This window comes from Hylobates moloch, unplaced genomic scaffold, assembly GCF_009828535.3.
Source record: "Hylobates moloch isolate HMO894 unplaced genomic scaffold, HMol_V3 SCAFFOLD_1, whole genome shotgun sequence".
Taxonomy (NCBI): Eukaryota; Metazoa; Chordata; class Mammalia; order Primates; family Hylobatidae; genus Hylobates; species Hylobates moloch.
Genome location: NW_026652276.1, coordinates 188,598,029 through 188,618,214, shown reverse-complemented (window position 1 = coordinate 188,618,214; position 20,186 = coordinate 188,598,029). Strand labels below are relative to the sequence as shown.

At 36.8% G+C, this 20,186-nt stretch overlaps 1 protein-coding gene across 5 annotated transcripts; it reads right to left on the bottom strand.

Moving 5' to 3' along the window:
* Nucleotides 1-1,133: 1,133 nt before the first annotated feature.
* Nucleotides 1,134-19,322, bottom strand: CBLL1 (Cbl proto-oncogene like 1). Of its 5 annotated transcripts, none has more exons than XM_058425910.1 (6): nucleotides 19,286-19,322; nucleotides 13,746-13,913; nucleotides 9,266-9,366; nucleotides 8,812-8,895; nucleotides 7,283-7,356; nucleotides 1,134-4,643 (listed from the first exon to the last, which is right to left on the bottom strand). In XM_058425910.1, exons 2-6 carry the CDS (start codon nucleotides 13,774-13,776, stop codon nucleotides 3,608-3,610), a joined length of 1,326 nt encoding a protein of 441 aa, XP_058281893.1. In that variant the 5' UTR covers nucleotides 13,777-13,913; nucleotides 19,286-19,322; the 3' UTR covers nucleotides 1,134-3,607. The 5 variants fall into 5 exon arrangements, with proteins under 5 accessions (XP_058281893.1, XP_032617272.1, XP_032617273.1 ...); XM_032761381.2 differs by lacking the exon at nucleotides 19,286-19,322 and adding an exon at nucleotides 18,617-18,757; XM_032761382.2 differs by lacking the exon at nucleotides 19,286-19,322 and adding an exon at nucleotides 17,967-18,507.
* Nucleotides 19,323-20,186: the final 864 nt, after the last annotated feature.

Sequence of the window (20,186 nt, the reverse complement as noted above, 5' to 3'; positions counted from 1 at the left end):
CTTCTTGATACCTGTAATGTTACCACCATCATCTCTTGTGTAAATTATTAAAACACCCTTCTGACTGGTCCCTCCGATTCCATCTTAGACTCCTTCGTCTTATCACACAGCCAGAATAATCCTTTTACCAAAAAAAAAAAAAAAAAAAGTTTTAACATTTTTAAGTGAACAGATTTTTTTTAAAGAAGTCCTACACAATTGTGAGAACTAAACCCATGACTTATTATTGTTCGTTTCAACCCTGTGCTTCTACAGTGCCAAAAAATTCAAAATTTTTAAAGATGGGGATGTGGGAAAATTAAGCACTAAAGTGTTAAAAATTCTGCTTTAAAACTTTTTCCCTCAGTGATGGAAAACTGAAGGGACATGAATCAAAACAAGATGTTTAAAAATCCAAATTAGGTTTTATTAGCATCACACCCAAGTATTTTACCTGGCTTATCTCCACTTCTTGTTAAGCCTAGTATATCTGATATTGCTTTGATTACACATATACTGTATTAAGCAAACTGATTGGTTTCCAGGCCATAATGTAGCAAATTACAAACCAGTGAAGAAGAGTAAGTACACTTCAGTCAGAATATAGTATGTTTATATGTTAAACACCACATACTAATTTGACGGCTAATCTAATGAAGAACTATCTTTGAGTACTCATGCACTTTTTTCATGTACTCATAATATGGGGCATTTTCAAAAAATGAAAGACGGAACTGTAGAGTCTTCCCAAAAAGATTACAAAAGATACTCTTCCAATATATTAGTCAGAACAAAGCCTTTGGCAGTTCTGTATACTTCATACAGCCTCTTACTGAGTTTAAAGATATGTTCAAATATCTCTTCTATTTACATTTCAGTGGTATCTAACTAGTATTTACACGATAATTTTGAGCAAGTAGTTTTTACAGGGCAAAATGAATACAGTTTCTTACAGTCTTTGCAACAGATATTTCCCAAAATACTGTATTATACTCTGAATAAACATGCCACTGAAGAAATGTAACGTTCAACTTGATGGTTTTAATCTTTTAGAAGTGAACTTAATTTTACTGTAGTAAGTTGTATCAACATAAACATGGAAAATTCTGCATTCTCCCAAATGTGCCAATACATAAAAATTCATCTAGGCAAAATAGTATTTATGCTTCCATTTTATTGTTTTTAAGAATTAAACTGCCACCTCAGTAGTCTTAAGAGCAATATAATGAAACATACATACATTTAATTTAGACTTATGTCCATCATAGCTTCAAAGGCTTCCCTGAAATAAGGCTGGGATTCACATCTTTTTCCGTAAGGAAAGAAACACTAACAGTAATTTTGTTATCCTTCTACCCACCCACCCTCATTCAAACAATTGATGAATTCAAGTCTAACACGATTTAAAACTTGTCTGCTATAACATTCATCTGATATGCCTCCCTGCATAACATAGATTTCTTAAACCTAATTGAAAATAAATCATTTTTTTAAAACTCTACAAGAGTTCTCTTAATTCAAAATTTTATCGTGATACTGATTTTCTCATCCAATACATAGGCTAAGTGGTTTCTTACCACATTCAATTCTAGTGACTTTCAATAAAAGCAGGACAGCTCTTCATAAATAGTTGAGAAGCTCTAACGTGATCTTGGCTATTTTCTTATTACATGGAACAAATGGTTTGGATTTTTAACAGTAATATTTTAATAGCTCCTAAACAGGGGCATGAAAAGGAATCAAGTTTGCACCAGTCCAAGTACCTACAGTAATATGATAGAAGCACTCACCACCAACATTTCACACTATTTCACTCCCATGCTTTTAATAACAAGCATTTCTCACTAGAAATATTGCATTAACACTGGACTTTCAAACTGCTAAGTGTAGAAAATCACTTGCCTGACTTAAAACAAGAAAGTTTATTACTTATTTTTGGCCAGTCAAGCTTGAAACGGCCATTTTGTTATTTCTAACTTCTGCTCTAGGGTTCAGAAATGATTTTGCATCAGATCATTCAAGAGGAGAATCTGTTTCACCTGTACCTGACAGAATAAAATGGTAAATTAGCACAGATCATCCTTTGTCAAAAGAAGTATGTTCTAAATGTATACACTACAAACTATCTAATAAATGATATCTGCATACTACACATTTCATGTTTTATTATGCACCATTTTAGTGGGGAGGAAAAACTTCACAGGGATTTATTCAAAGGATATAAATAATATCCTAAGAATGTTGATTTATACGTATGAGTTCTGTATAAATTGTTAAGTGGTCATCCTAGCTGAACTATAACAAGCCCCTATAATGTAAAAGCTGACTCTAAAGGCACCATGTAAAGCACTGAAATCCACAATTTAGCTGTTATTTCCTCTTCTCCAACACAAAATTATCTGGTAGTCTTCACTGTTGACTCCATGCTAAAATGTTCCAAATTCAGACTGCTTTACCAACAAAAGGAGTAGGAAATAAAAGTGTTTAAATTTCAAGTTAGAGGAAAAATCCTATCACACAGCAATGAAACCTGAGCAAATGCAAATTTGTGATTACAAGAATATGTCCTTCATTAATACATTATTCAAATTCCTCCATGGCATTCAAACTGTAGTTGAAAATCCTATAAACAAGAACCCACTTAAACACAGCATCAAACTCTACCATGAAATGAAGAATTACATAAAGCCTATTCAGCCCTATTCAGTTTAATACAATGAACAAACCACATTTCATCTAAATAACACCATTTAAACAGTTCTATAAAATAATGTTACTTAAGATCAGTATGTGTGGTGCATATGTGATTCCGACCATTCAGTAAAAAAGCATTAATAAGTAACAGCATTCCCCCACCCCAGCTTGAAGCCTGTAGAGTTGATTACTTTGGCCATCTCTTTCCAAATAATTAGCAATGTCTTTTAACATTACAAATATATCTTAGTACTAGAATTCCCATGTATTTTGGTGCTCCTGAGGCTGCCTAAAAATGAAAAGGCATCCAAGTGAAGGGCATTGTACACTTACTATACCTCAAAACCTCAATATTTCAGTGCCTAAAATGTGAAATAATTCTCTATCATTTAACAGTCTGCCTTACAGCAAATTCTAGTAGATTTTTACTTTTAGGATTTTATTATAACTTTGGGAAATTAGTGGTAAAACATATGGTTTAAAAAACAGTATGTGGCTGCACTTAAATTCACATAAAAATAGCATTTTTACAACCATATTGAAATTTAATCCTTTTACACAGGTTAACAAAATGTATCACAAGAAAAACTAAACATTGGGTTTAACAAAACAATACTTTTGAAGTAAAACAATGAAAAATTTTTTCGAATTTTTTACAAATGGTCACCTCTGGGTCAATTTACTAAACTAGGGGAACAAAGAGATGTTAAAATATAGCTGTGCTCAACTGAGCCACTTATCTGTACTACAGTATGGTACTTGAAATCAATCTTAAGGTCAAGATTTAAAACCATTTTAAGAAACAAGACCCTATTTGTTTTATACTACCTCAGTAAGAGGTACACTTCCTTCCCAAAACAGTCAAAGCTTAATTAAAAGATTGACTATACATAAGTTTTTTTCCTCCTCATATCTTCAGTTCAAAATACTATTATCATTGGTAATACGGTCTATATCTCGTCTGATCTGGATGATGTGGTCCAGGAAGTGGGGTTTGAGAAGGCGGACCCTGCAATCGTGGAGGAGGAGGTGGCCCTCTTGGTGCAGGCCATATACCAGGACTCATTCCCCCTGGTTGTGTAAATGGAGGGCTCAGAGTTCCTTGATCTTCAGTGAACTGGGGTAATGAGTTAGGATTATAATGGTGAGGAGGGGGTGCAGTTACAGGTGGACCACCATGTTGAGGTGGGGGAGGTCCTGGAGGAGGATGATTCATATAAGGTGGCATCTGGGCAATAATATGTCCAGGGGGCGGGGTTATTGGTGGTGGAGCAGAGGTCATTGGTGGAGGTGGAGCTTGGCTATATACCAAGTGAGGAGTACCTGCAGCCTGGGGAGGATGTGGCATTGGATGGCTTATTGGTGGTGGAGGAGGTGGGGGTGGTGCATAATGTTGCTGTGGAGGCATAATATGATGAGGGTGCGATACCACTGGTTGACCCTGATATTCAGGATGATGGTGAGCAGGTGCTGGGGCAGGAGGTGGTGGTTCTCTAGCACCTGAATTTGAGTCATCCTGAATAGGGACGGTTATTAAATTGCTGTGTTTTCTTGTTGAAATACGAAAGGTTTCCTGACTGACCGATCGAGGTGGAGGTGGAGCCATGGACAATTCTGCTGGAGGAGCACGAATATCCTCATGTGGCTGATTATAGTGCTCATGTGGCACATGTTGCAAAGGAGGTGGTGGCATCATGATGTGCTGCTTTGGCGGAATATGGCTCATATGGTGCTTGTCTGGTGGCATTATAAAACGCTCAGGGATTTCAGTTGGTGGTGGGGCAATAGGAGGATGAACATTTTCAAGTGAAGCACGGGTAACAGGTTTTCCAGCTCTCATATGGCGATGGTTGATATGAGCCTGTAAGTCTCTCTGAGACAAATATGTTCTCTTGCACCCTTGAACAATGCTACACATGAAGAGAGAACCTCGTGTACACTGCTCAATTCGCTGCACAGGATCACTACAGCTAAATTAGAAGGGAGAAAAACGTGATTTACTAAAAGAGAATATAAAAAAGTATGTAATTTTCAAAAATATGCCTGTTTTTAAAATTTGACTGTTACATAAACATAGCAAAAGTCCACAATTAGAAGTTAGTTATTCTATGTGAACCTTTAATCTTCCCTACTTTGTTATCTATTAGCCATTAAGCATAGGCATTTCTGTCAACTTCAGAACTCCTAATATCAAACAGTATGTTTCAAGAAGAGACCTCATTCTCCCCAAGGCCTAGAATTTATCCAATTTTGTCAAACAATTGTACTTTTTGCATCCATTTGCCAAAAAAACCAGCAAGAAAAAAACCAACGGGTTGATTACTTACAATCATGGAATTCAAACTTGTATGGTATTATTGAGTGATAACTGTTTGTTGAGTAAATAATACTAAGTGGAAAACAGTAAGTAGAAGACACTGCAAGGACTACAACAAGTAACATCAGCCTCATCATTAGGGTTCTTAACATTAAACATAAACAATTTCAATCCAAGCCTTGACTATTAAATAAAGTCCTTTAAAGAAGGGTTTTTTCTGAACCGTCAGACAAATTTACACTTTCCTAACTTTCTAATTTGTGAGCACTAAATTTAACTTAACATTTTCTTAAAAACTCAGGGTAAAAATTATAACTATTTTTCATTTACCATATTTAATCCATACTTGCCATTACAGCTTTCTTGACACAGTGGGGAAAGAGGACTGAAATAGGAATCTGAAGATCTTGGATCTGGTATTGGCTCAGTAATTTGAAGTCATTGAACCATTTCTGAGTTTGTTTCTTCATTTGTACAATGAGGTTAAAGTATCTACCTACTTCACAATGTTTTTATATCTATTTCATATTACTTAAAAGAATATTCTTAATATCAAATGAAACGAGAGTGACAGTATTTAATCCCCAATTAAGCACTATATAAAAATATGTGTGTATATATATATAAGCAATTATCATTGAATATGTGGGTCAGATCATTTGACACTATATTAAATGGCTCTATACTCTTGATTTTGAGTTGTGTCTATCTTTCCATCCTTACTATAAGGCTGGCACTCCTTATTGATGTTATTATGCTTCCCTTTAGTGGCCATCTGCACACTTCTTGCTTCTAGTTCACTGTAAACACCGAACTGTCTCCACCTTAACAAGATGTGAAGCACTTTCTCTTGGGTGGTGCTTAAAAACAGTAATATATACTGTTTAACTCTGATTGCCATTTCTTCACTTCCTGATCTGGGTCTGTTAATCCAGATAGGCCTCTGTCCTAAAATTGCTACTGAGGACCATGTAAGTGAGGTGTGACATTTAGTACTTTGTTACATTTAGTCCATTAGTAAGGATTAGCATATTCAGTACATTAGTTACATTTAGTACCTTGAGAACTAATTTCTTTAAACAATAAGTACCTTTTAATTTCCTTTTAATACTTATACAAAAGAGGAAACCTTTAAAAGTCCTCTAAATAATGTTTTATCACATCTGAAATCCTTTATCCCGATGAAGCAATCAAATTTACTATGTAACTTAAAATGAATGTATACCATGTTGAAAAATTAGACCTGAGAGAAAACACCCAAAAAACAAGTGATATATATTTCTAATGTCTTAACTCTTCTGAATTATAATTCTATAAACGAAATATTTTTTAAACTCATAGAACAAATGTTATAATCTGTTACTTCAAAATGCTAATAAAAACATGCCAAGAGAATTAGTTGTCACTGAGCTGTCAATAAATCACCCCTTTCTCTCCTGGTGACGTCAAATTTTCCTACATCATAAAAGGGAATCATTGCTGACAAGTGTCCACAGCTTTGTTATCAATCAATACCACAAATCTTGGTGTAGCTTTAAGCACAGGTTATAAGTGATCTAAGAAGCCTATGGCTAACCCAAGCAAGTATCTCTCATTCTTTCTTAAGCCTTCCTTATCAAGGGTTCTGAACTGATATAAAAATTCTTATTCTGTTTTCTTCAAGACCATCCCAAAATGGATCTAGCTTTTTATAACTTGTTTGAGACTATGTAATGATGGTGTTCTCAGATATACTCCAAATAATCAGATTTGAAAGTAACAAGAGCTTATATATACAGTGCTTACTATACGCCAGCTACTAGATATGTGTATGTGTGTACATATGTTATATATATATATATAAAACCTCATTTAATCCTAAAAATACCTCAAGGAGGTAGGTACTATTATCAGGCTCATTTTATCAATAAAGAATAGCCTATGACAGTAAAACAGCTAATAAATAGCAGAACAAGGATTCGAACCCAGGAATTCTAATTCTGGAGTCTTTGCTCTCAATATATCTTAATACTTCTTTAATGTCCCACCAAAAAAAGTAACTTTTTGTTTATAGTAATACTTCTATAATGGCAAACAGATTTCATTTTGACCAACTGAGTTGACTGACAGTGGCTACCTTGCCCTATATTAAAGAGAAACTTAAAGCAAGCTGGGCTCACAGAAAAAGATTAGCCATGTCTGTATGTTTGATCTCCTGCCTGATTTATATCACTCCCTAACCTTCAATCCAACTTACAAATCATTGCACTAAAACTTTATTATTTAAAAAAGGTAATGATAATCTTTTCTTACCCTGGACACATCTTATCTCCCTTTTTTTCATGTAAAATAGCACAGTCATAGCAAAAAACATGCTTGCATGGAATCTGTAAACAAAGACATATTACAGTTAAGCATATAAGAACTTAAAATATTTTTTTAAAATATATATATATAGTGACCTATACATAAGGCTTAGAAGACACTTGAGAATACCTGTTAAAATGAACATTTATTAAGTACTAATTATAATAACCTTTTTCAATCACAAAGCCTTTTGAGAACATGACAAAAACTATGGCTCTTTTCCCAATAAATGTACACATACGCATTTGCTTATACTTTCTGGAGGTGTAAACCCTATAAATTTCACCTATGGTCCCCACATGTTTTTTTCCTTTTTTTTTTTTTTTTAAGAAACAGATCTTGCTCTGTTGCCCAGGCTGGAGTCCAGTGGTGTGATCACAGCTCACTGTAACCTCGAACTCCTGGCTGATGTTCCCACCTCAGCCTCCAGAATAGCTAGGAACACAGGTGTGTGCCACCACACAAGGCTAATTATTTTATTTTATTGTAGAGACAGGGTCTTGCTAAGTTGTCCAGGCTGGTCCCAAACTCCTGGCCTCTGGCAATCCTCCCACCTGAGCCTCCCAAAGCCCTGGGATTATAGGTGTGAGCCACCATACCCAGGCCCCTGTAGGTCAAAATCTCCTAAAGAATACTTTAATTATGTGTGTGTTTTTTTTTTTTAATCTTGTTTCTCCTGAAACTACTCCAACGTAGTAAAATATTATAGGACAAGTAAGTCCTATATTTAACATAAGCAGCATCTTCCTCTGGTAGTTTTAAGTTAACTGACTAATAAAAATCTAAAAATCAATCAGAAGGATACATTAAATGATGTTAGAACCACATTTTTAAATTCACAGCCTGTTACTATTTCTTTACTATGATGTAGAGCAAAGCAACTGCATAATCCACGCCATCTACCATCACAGGTATGTTACTGAATTCAAATTTTTTTTCTAAAGGCAAATGCAAAACTATCTTTTTTGGAGGGAAGAAATGTGAAAATTACTATAAAATTACAGTTAGGATTGTAAAATTTTTTAATGATTAGAATTCAATTTTCAGAAATAATAATTACTATTAAACCTCTCTGAGCCTCAGGAAAGAGAAATTATAAATACTATTAATGCAGTTTTATGGAAAAAATTGTGGCCTTCAAAAATAAGCAGTCTTGTTCTATTTATTAAGAAAAAAAATTTTCCTTAATAAACTAGAATAACTGTAAACTAACTGGTATCAAACACTCCAAAGAAATTAGTTTTCAGAAATTATTCTAATTTTCAGTTTTATTTAATATTTTACAAGAATTCAACGATTTGTCAAGATAATCATATTAAATTCATAGTATTCCAATACTTCCCTCAGTTATTTCATACTTATTTAAAATTTCGCAAACTTAGTCATTAAACAGTGATAAACCTATCTAGTTAAATTTCAGAACCCCACCTCTATGCAAATGCTTACTTACAAAAACAATAATTAATTATACTTACCATTCTCCCATAGATTTTAATAGGCAATCCACACTTGTCACAGAAATGAACCGGTGTATCATCCTTTTCACCTAAGATGTTTATCTGTTGAAATGATATAATTAAAATTACCTTCTTACACAATTCTAAAGATTGTATCTACACAATGAATTGGTCAATATTTTATAAAAGTTGTTAAAACAATTAGAAATAGAAGCTTCTTGGTATAATCTCCATTTATGCCCCACCATTAGCTGTGATACCATTAGTTTTTCTTCTTAGTGTTAATAGCTATTGATTTTACTGAAAATTACTTCAAATGGAGTATTAAATGATTTGTATGTGCTGAAAATCATAGTTATAACAAGTTCATAACATTCTTTATGTATTGTGCATTACTCCAATAAAACATTTTAAGTATTTAATACTTAAAATGTTTTATTGTTATAATACAATTTTTCATTTTTAATTATACCTGAAAGTCCCAAAAAAGGTGTCCAGGAAATCTTCGCTGATTTCCAAACAGCTCACCCCCTTTACAGTCATACCGTTCTTCTTCATTATAATCAAATCCTTCTGAGAAAAAAAAAAAGTATCGCCCATTAACTTTCCAAATCTCAAATTTCATTTTGGAAGCACATATACATGGCAAAATAGACCTTTTCATCACTAAAAAGCCCATGTGATGCCTTTCAAAGCTTTTCTAAGAATAAGACAATCAAGATTAGTTAAAAACATCAGTTAGAAGTGATCTTGGTGATCTAGTCCAACTCTTTTACTTCATTATTGAGAATATTACTGCATGGAGACCCATAATAACTCAACATATAGAAGATAAGTGGCAAAGCCAGGAACAGACCTCAGAACTCTTGACTCCCATTCAAATGCTCTTATCAATTCATGAAACTATTTCTAATGTAAAACTTTACTGATGATCATGCTTGTTGCACAAATTTTTAAGATATTGATCACCATTTATTCTAGTCTAGCTACAAAAATGGTATGCTAAGAGACTGATTTTATTGCCAATAGTATAATGAAAACATAAAGCATTCTATGGATTTTATTAGCCAACAAGTTATCCTCTTCTTTAGCCCTCAAATGAGTGATTTAGACACTTTAACATATTCATATTTCATCCTGTCAATTAAAACCACTCCCTGATTAATTACCCAAACAACAGGAGCCATATCATATCTTATGTATCCTTTCCTACAATGCATTTATCAATATCAATAAACTTAAGATATATGAAGATGAAAGGGGCTCAATTTCTCTGGCCTAATTAAAAAGTTGATGGCAATCTTCTCATTTCCTACAAAAGAACACAAAACCAATCAACAGTCTGATGGGAATTCTAGGTAGAATCCAATTACCTAAAGTAAAGCTGAGCAGACAAATATATCCCTCCAAGGAGCCAGGCTTCTCACGACTCTTTTGGCCCTAGAACTGGTAAACAGAGTAGCCAAGCACACAAGTTTTAACTTTACCCACATGACTAAATTACAGCACCTATACACAGACATAGACACACACACACACACAGAGACACATTCACATTAACACACAAATAATGATGCAAGAAGTTTTTGAAGCTGATAGACACTTCAGTGTACTATTTAATTACTGCCAATACGAATGCATAATCCAAAGTCAGAATGCTCTTTTAAGTTACACCTGAGTGTTCCTAGGCTCCTATATCACCCATTTACACCTTAGAAAAGATGGTGTGATATAAAATTCAAAATAAGGAAACTCAATTTTTCTTTTTTTTTTTTTGAGACAGAGTCTCATTCTGTCGCCCAGGTTGGAGTGCAGTGGCGCAATCTCCACTCACTGCAAGCTCCGCTTCCCAGGTTCAAGCAATTCTCCTGCCTCAGCCTCCCGAGTAGCTGGGACTACAGGCGCCCGCCACCACGTCCAGCTAATTTTTTGTATTTTTAGTAGAGACGAGGTTTCACCATGTTAGCCAGGATGGTCTCGATCTCCTAACCTCATGATCCGCCCGTCTCGGCCTCCCAAAGTGCTGGGATTACAGGCGTCAGCCACCACGCCCGGCAGAAATTCAATTTTTCAAACCAGAAAATTATTGAGATAACAGCCAAGGAAATTAGGAGCACATTATCATTTTTCAGAGTAGTTCCACCTGTACTCCCATCATTAAACTATATATATTTTGATTGATGCCTAGGAAAATAACAATCAAAAACAAATTTATTTTACTCCAAAATCCGAGAGGGAAAGGGGAGAAAAGGATTTTGGCTTTTCTGCATTGTTTGAACTATTAAAGAATGTATTTGTACACTACCGTGTTGTTTTAAAAAACTATTTTTTTAAAAAAAGCCAAAGCAGGAGTGACTCTAAATTAGAGGTACTGCAACAGCAGCCCTAGGTTATTACTAACACGATTTCTAACATTTTGACTTCAAATATACTTATTTAGATGGGAGAGGAACCCTACAATAAAAGAAACCATAATGTATGTTGTAACTAAAGCAGTTTGATTCTACAAAATAAATACAGACAACAGAACAGAAAGTTCTAGAATAGAATATTCTAGTTCTGGAATAGAATAGAAAGTCTAGAAATACAAAAAAATACTTTTAATACAGGGGTCCCCAACTCCCAGGCCTTGGACCAGTACCCTTGGCCTGTTAGGAACTCGGCCACACAGCAGGAGGTGAGGGGAGGGCTAGGGAGCATTACCACTTGACCTCTCCTTCTGCCTCCAGTCAGATCAGCAGCTGCATTAGATTCTCATAGGAACACAAACCCTATTGTGAACCATGCAAGAGAGGGATCTAGGTTGGTGCTCCTTACGAGAATCTAACTAATGCAACAGTTGCATCCCGAAACCACTCCCCGCACCCTGCCGTCACTCTCCATCTGTGGAAAAACTGTCTTCCACGAAACCAGTCCTGGTGCCAGAAAGATTGGGGACTGCTGCTTTAACATATATAACAGTAAAATTCCTATTCAGCAAGGAAAAGAGTTGCGACAATGTTTCGGGGGGAAAAAAAAGCCAGACCCCACCTTTTTTCCCCTTAATAACCAAATACATATCCATAAATGTTCTAAAGCAGTATCAGTGAACTTTTTCTGTGAAAGGCTAAATAGTAAATATTTAGGCTTTGTGGACCATATGGTCTCAATCACAATTACTCAACTCTACCATTATAGTGTGAAAGCCCCCATAGATAATACTTAAATGAATGAGCATAGCTGTGTTCCAATAAAATTGTTTATAAAAACAGGGCTAAATTTGGCCCACAGACATAGTTTGCTAACCTGTAATCAAGGGTAACATGGAAAAACTCTTTTATACTGGTGAAATAGGGGAAGGCCTTTCAAATAATGTCACAAAACCCAGAAGTCATAAAAGCAAAAACTGGATATCTGACTACATAGAATCTTCAAGATTTTCTGCAATAACTATAATCCCAGACTTTGGGGGGCCGAGGCGGGCAGATCGTGAGGTCAGGAGATCGAGACCATCCTGGCTAACACAGTGAAACCCCGTCTCCACTAAAAATACAAAAATTAGCCGGGCGTGGTGACGGGCGTCTGTAGTCCCAGCTACTCGGGAGGCTGAGGCAGAAGAATGGCGTGAACCCAGGAGGTAGAGCTTGCAGTGAGCCGAGATCACACCACTGCATTCCAGCCTGGGCGACAGTGCAAGACTCCATCTCAAAAAAAAAAAAAAAAAAAAAAAAGATTCCCTCCAATAAATATTTTGTATACAAAATTCAAAAGACAAATGAAGAATATATACAATATAGGCCAGGCACAGTGGCTCACGCCTGTAATCCCAGCACCTTGGGAGGCTAAGGAGAAGGACTGTTGAGCCCAGGAGTTCAAAACCAGCCTGGGCAACATAGCAAGACGCCATCACTACAAAAATTAAATATAAAAAATTAGCCAGGCAGGTGGGGTGCACCTGTAGACCCAGCTACTCAGGAGACTGAAGAGAAAGATCACTTGAGCCTGTAATATCGAGCCATGATGCCACCACTGCACTCCAGCCCGGGCAACAGAGTAAGACCCAGTCTCAAAAAAAAAAAACAAAAACAAACAAAAAATATTTAAATATACACACACGCACATACATAACATATAACAAAAATTCTATTAATTTACAAAGAACTCAGAAGAAAGGATCTAAACAAGAATGACCAATACTATGAAAAAATATACGCTCTTTCATAATTAAAATAAATTTACATCAAAACAAAAATTTTAAAAGGTTTCCAGTACTCACTATTTGTGTATGGCAGTAAAAACTAACATACCTTTTTTGAAGAGCAATTTGACAGTATTTGTCAAACTCTAAAATCCACAGTATCTATCAAGTTTTAAAATATCCAAATTTGTAGTTTTAAAGTCTTTGGAATTAAAAAAAAAAAAAGGCCAAATCTGTGCAAAGAACAAATTCTACAAAGTGTACATACTAAACTGTATGCCCAAGAATATTTAGTGCAACGTTTTTTGTAACAGAAAAAACTGGAGAAACTGTTAAATAAATTATGGTATATCTATAAATACCCAAATCTATTTTTTTAATGAGGTACATCTGTATGTACTGGTAAGAAAAAAATCTAAAATGCATATTACATGAAAAAATGGCAACTACACATAAAAAATTAATACTTCTGTATAAAAAAGTCAACAGGGATAATCTTTGGATAGAAGGATTTTACTTTTAATGTTATGCTTTCTGCAATACTGTTGAGATTATTGAACAATGGGCAGTATTGCTTTCAACAACAAAAGAACCAAATCAAAAATATTTATAAAAGAAAATAAAAATACAATGTGCTACAATGAGAAGTCAAACAAGAAGGTTGAAGAATGAATAAAATATGTAAGATAAAAAGAGGTAGCTATAAGATCACACAGACTGTCCGGAGCAATCAGATAAAACAGAGAGTGTTGGACCTATTAGTTAAACAAATTACCTTCATCACCAGGTGGAGCCTTTGCAGGCATCCTGTTTATAGTCCTTTGAGATCGCGGTGCAGGTTTCGCTTTGTTTGCTTGTTTGGAGATGAGCTTTATAGGAATTCGTCTGCGAACATCAAGACCACCCAAGGATCCAGAACTATTAGTGCCTTGTAACTCATTGTCTATGTTAGGAAAAAAAAGTTGTAATTTCTTTTAGTTTTTCTTTTTAAAGATTATTCTGCCACAGGTATTAAAACAACATACCTAACATTATCAAGGTTAAAGATCTGGGTTCTGATTTTCAATATTACATTAAGTTTAACTGCTAATTTTATTTATTTTGGATCAACACTTAAGGCAATGCTTTTTAACCCTTTTTGAGATATGGAATCCTTTAAGAAATTGACAAAAGCTACAGGACCTCTCCCTAGAAAAATGAATAAAATTTTTCATATAATTCCAGAGAAGTTTACAGAAACATGAAACCATTCACGAACCCAAGAACCATTGTCTTGAACTACAATAGAATTTTTTGAAAGAAAAAGAGTAAGAAGGAGAAAAAGAAAGAAAACCATCCCTATCTCCATGTCTGATCGTCAAGCATGCAAAGCAGAAAATAAATTTAGTAAACTGAACTTACTAACACTGATGAAGGCAAAATTAAATAATGCATTTGAAAATGAAGTTTAGAAATGTGATTATTCCTTAAGCGTAAAATAATTATTCCAAAAATCATTCAGAAATATAGTAAAAATCATTATACCATTTAGTAGTAAAAACATGCAATAATGTATTTGTGCTATAACATGTGACTGAGTTCTTAGTCGGCACTGCAATGGAAAATTATAATTTAAGAGGATGCAAAGTTCCTGTACTACAACTAGGTCTAAACAACTGTCACTTTCTAGTCCCTGGAGTCTTTGCTTGTTATTGTCTATAGAATAAATTAATTCTTGTCCCATGAGTAACAGTATTATTATTTCATAGAACTGACTCCATCTAAAGCTTAAGAGTTACCTTTTTTCAAGTAGATGAAAAGATATAATACAGAAAATACTTAACTTGACCTACTAAAGACAAAAAGGAAAATATTTAAAATAGGAAATACAAATAACGTATTTTTAAATCTGTAGTGTTTTAAACATGACAAGTTATTGAACAAGGTTGTATAACTGCCCCTGCAGAAAATATTACAGTCAAGATTGATAGCCAAACCATCCACATAAAATTCAGCAAAGCCAAATTTGGAAGTAGTAAGCTAGTACCGATGGCCTCCAAGGCTACTAGGATTACAGACACACACTAAGTTCACATTCATTTGCACTTTTTCTGAACAATATATCAAACAAAATTAAAAATGGGTCCTTAACGATTATTTTAATTATCTTTCAGTCTGCTTACTACTCTTATAACAGCTAATCCTAAAACAAGTGGAGGCGGAATTACATGGTTAGCTAGAATCTTGAGTTAGGGTAAACCCAACTTGATCAGCTTTCAACACCATTAAATAGACTCACAAGCTGATTAATGTATTTGATCTGTTTTCATTGTAGTTGCTTATGTATGTAAAAGTACTTATAAGCAATGCACTGGCCAAAATATGAATGACTTTTTTCCTTGCTCAAAAAGTATTCCTGACATTCCAATGAACTAAAAAGCAAGTCGTTGTAGACATATAATCAGTTCAATGCTGTCCCTCAAATATTAAATATTCAAATATCGAAATGGCTTAATCGTTTTACCTTTGTGAATAATGAAAATACCAACACTTCATTACGAGTCCTTTTCACACCATCCTGAACACTTGAGGTCTCTACTGTTGCTTGCATAGTCTACCACCTTCAAGAGCTGGCTGGCCCTTCCCACTTTGCTTCAGATTCAAGTTCATGAGGTACAGCATTTAATAGTGATAATATTCTGGGTTTCTTTGGGAATTTTTTGCTTTTTGTTGTTTTTAAATTAAGAATCGGAACATAAAGCACTATTTCCTTTTGAATACAGTAATAAATTATAAAGTCCTTAACAACAAAAATTTCTTAGATATTACATAGAAAGTGACTAAGGACTACTGGCCACTTAAGATAAATTCACTTTAAAAAGGCACAACACTTCCATATTATATAGTTTAAAAAAGATTGGGGATTTTTATCTTGAATAAAAGGAACCAACAAATATTTTACAAAATCTGGGATCTTCTACAAAATCTGGGATACAGTTACAGAAGTGCTAATGCTTAGAATGACCAAAGAATAAATCTAGTGTTAATTGGAAGCCGCTTGGAGTAATTTTTCTGGCAAGGTTCTATTAGAACACCTTCATTTTTACATTTGAATGCTTCAGTATGATCATAAAATGGGTCATTTTTGCATAATGTTCAAGGGTTTCATCAATTTCCCCAAGGACCTCTTAATCCTTTAATATTGAAATTATTCTTTTGAGATGCCTATCCTGTCATGATTCTTCAATTATCTAGCTAAGTGGCATTTCCTCTTTGTCAAAGGCTCTGTGATTTAAACAATTATCAAATTCATGTTTATGAATTTCATGAAAACCAGAATCTTCTGCAAGGTTTATAATTTTATTTCACAATCAATACACAGTATTTGATACTGTCTTCTGACACTAAACATCAAAGAGATTGATTCATTAAAAAAATAAAATACGTAAGAAGCTAGTGTTAAGCAGAAGGGACATCTGAGCGGGAACTAATTTTTTAAGTGGTCATTCGTGAGTATTTTCATGTTATGATGAGTTTTACTTCCTCAGGCCATCTCTACACTTCAAGAATTAAGATAATAAACACTCTTTACACCCACCCCTATTATGATTTCCTAACATAACAGCCTCCAAACTATGGCAGGAACTTGACTCACAATTCCAGTAGTGGGCTCAAATAAGAATTATTTTCCTAAAGTTGAATGCTATTCTAACATCAAAATCCCAGTTTCAACTCTATAAATTCCCAAACACTGGAATTCTTTACAGCCTGGTTCTAGGCCGGCTTTTCTTCTGAACACACCCTTCTTAAGTGGTCTCATCTGTCCTCATGCTTTAAAATACCAGCTATAGATAAAGGTACTAACTTCCAAATACGTATTTTCAGTGCAGATCTTTCCTCTCATCTCCACTTGGCATCTCTCCCGTGTCTCAATAGTTATCTCACACTAGCAGTCCAAGACCAAACACTTGTTCCCAAATTCCCGTCTCACCTCTACAAAAAAAAGATTGTTTTCTGCCCCAAGTTTTCCTCAACTGAATAATGGACACTACCTAGTTGCTCAAACCAAAAACCTAGGCATTTCTCCTTTCTCTCACATTCCTTCAAACACCACCAAAGTATTTACTGAAGCTGCCCATTCTCCTTCATTTTCACCAAACCAACCTTCCCTTCCCGTCTACTGCAATCAGCTATTTTCCATCATTCTTACCTCCCTCTCTTACACCATTCTCCATAGAACAGCCTATTATATTTTTTTAAAGAGATTGTGTTCCTCCTCTACTTCTGTTCAATGGCTTCATATTCACTTAAATTAAAATTCAAACGTTTACCATGGCTTTCAATGACCTGAATGATGTGTCTGCCGCCCTCCTTTCCAATCTCACTTCAGGACTCTTATCCTCTGGCTATTACTAGGCTGCAGCTGACTTCACTATATCTTCCTACCTCAGTGCCTTTGCACTTGCTGGAAATGCTCTTCCTCTTGCTTTTTTCCCAGGGCTGGGTTCGTCTCATCCATCAGATCTTAGCTTCCACAAAGACCATTCCTAACAACGCTCTCTGAAATTTCGTCCTATGAATCTCTCCACAGCACTCGTTTATTTTCTTCAAGATACTTATAATCCGCAAACATTAAAAAAAATAAAAATAAATTTAAAAAAAAAAAGAACGTTTGTCTGTGTTCCTCCATAAAACAGAAGTTCTATCACGGACTTGGTCCGTCTCGTTTACCATTCCATCTTCCATCTCCCGACCTACAGATATCTGTATACATCTGGCATAAATAAACATACACACCTACATAAATAAACATACACACCTAATTATAAATCAAGTAGATATCTGATGAGTGAGGACAACTCAATACTCAAAAAAACGCCTTTTTTTCTCTATTTGTGATATGGTCGCTATAAATGTATGGGGCACATGTTAACTCCAAGAGCACTCATTCAATATCCAAGAACCACAAAGAAGCAAAAGCCAGAAAATACATAACAAAGGGTGGAGCTACTCTTACTTGGAGAAAAGTATGAGAATGCCTTGATTTTAAGCTCCTCTTTGTAAATACCCTCAAATGATGAGTAAGGACCTCAGCCGAAGCGCGGGGCATGCTTTTAGTTTAGGTAGAAAAGCTGCTCCGAGTTTGATTCCAAAAACTCTATCAGACTTCCTTCTTTCAACTCTCTAGTCCATAAAGGATCGGAGAGACGACACTGCAGCACCCGCCCAAAGCTGACTGAGACAGGAGGAAGTCTCCAACCCATTCTCGCCCGTCCATTCCCAGCGTAAAGAGGATTCCGCGACTCGGAAACCGCAATCTACCCGCCAGTCTCCATAACGTAGGCCAGAGCAGCTGGGCTGAATAAAACAGAGCCGGCGCTCTCCCTTCCCAAAGGCCTACATCGCCCACTGGTCCGGGCTCGGAGCTCCGCAGAACCAGAGAAGGAGCGGTTGTTGCCGGCACGGAGGAGATAGGTACCACACTAGAGAGCAGGCCAGGAAACGGAAGGCCCCTGCCAGGCACAGGAAGGCATCTGTGAGATTTCTTCTCACTGCCACACCCTAGTGTTGTGGGGCGAGCGTAATCCCTTTTGCCTGCTGGGCGACTAGCCCCAGGCCGGCCAAGGGGGCATGGAACCGGGACCCCCACTGCCTCCGCCTCCTTACCAGTGTGATCCATGATTCGGCTCGCAGAGCACAGTGGGAGCGGAAGTCAACCGCGCCGGAGTCGCAGCGAGCGCGTGCGCACTGCCTTCCGGAGGCGGAAGTCCGAGCAGGTTGTCCCAGTTTTGGCCTGCAAAGACTTCCTTTTCTCGCCTCCACTACCCAACTCCAGTGAGGGACTCAGGCATAGTTCGGGCAGAGGCAGAAAGAGCGAGCGCGCGAAGAACTTCGGTACCGAGGTTGCTAAGGCTTCTCCTCATGTGCTTCAAGAAGAAGTAGACTTTAACTGTGGAAAGGACGCCAGGGGGGCTGGGGAAGGGGAGAGCGGTGGTAAAAATGAGCCTGAGGTAGATAAGGCGACTGCCCGCCCGCCCCCGCGGAGAGCTGCCTTCTGGAACTTGTAGTGCGCGGGGGCCCCGGAGCCTGTCGGCTGCGCAGGCTCGGCCGTTGCGCTGGCCCCACCCCGGCGGGCGGAGTAACGGTTTGGAATCCCCCGGGGTCAGCGAGCGCTTGTTTCCTCCGCCTGGTGTAGGAAAAGTGTAAACACGCGCGCTCCGGAAGGCGTCCTCCAGTGGGAGGTTGCTCAGGGGATGGCGGAGCTGTGAAACTCGGAGCTAGAAGGAAAGTCTCAACGCTTATTGTCTAAATTTTGCTTTGTCGTGACGAGCTTACCTAGACCCACGCAGAGCTGACTTGGTATATGCCCGGGTTCCCATCGCTTAAGTCTCTAAACAGTTGAAACACATTTATAATGCTTGATTGCCACTCACTTTCTATGGAGAGCGCTTGTGACGCTACGAACATCTCAAAACACCTGAGGACTGGGCGCCAGGGCCGGATGGAGGGTGGAGAGCTAGTGCGGCGCAGCTGCCTCCTGTTAACGGGGACACCTAGCAGGAGTGTGCCGAGTGGAGCTAAGGGGAGCGGATAGAAACCGAGGGAGGGGAAAAAAGAGCGCGTAAGGCTTGGCCGGAAGGAGAGGTTAAAAAGGAAAGGCCTAAAATAAGGAAGAGAGTTACCACAACAGGCAGTACCTAGTTCCAGTTCTTGGTCCCAGGAGTTGGTGGTGGTTGCTGCTTTCATCTTCCTCTGCCAAAACAAAAGGAAAGTGCCAAGGGGCGATTCCTAGGACCTTCGGTGCAGTCTCCACCTTGCGGACTTAGCTCATTTGTGTCCACTCCTTTCTCCAACCTTTTACACTTGATGCTCTTGGATGAATAGAAAGGAGCACAATTAATGGAAAACACAAGCTTGGGAGTCAAGGCATTTGGGTTCTATTCTTGTCCTCCCTTGGTGACGACATCATTACCTTGGGTTATTCAAGCTTTCAGTGCCAGAGTTCCTATATCAATAAAAGAGTATTACATTGATCTCTTAGAGAAATGTTTTCATGGTACTGAATTGCAAATAAAGCATATGTAGCAATGTGTTATATCTTTGTGGTTGTACGGTATTAGCTGTGAATCATACTGTGACGATCAGTGCGATTTAAGTGCACCATGTTATTTGGTGATTATTTTCCTGAGATCTTGTAAAAGATTTTTCCGCTATATATATGCAGCTTTATAAACAA

Bases quoted from the DNA above. Each gene is read 5' to 3' on its own strand.
- CBLL1 (XM_032761381.2), bottom strand. The intron at 8,896-9,265 runs GTATAATTAAAA...TCATTTCAACAG, and splicing joins ACCTTTTTTGGGACTTTCAG to ATAAACATCTTAGGTGAAAA. The intron at 4,644-7,282 runs GTAAGAAAAGAT...CTTCTAATTTAG, and splicing joins GGAGATAAGATGTGTCCAGG to CTGTAGTGATCCTGTGCAGC.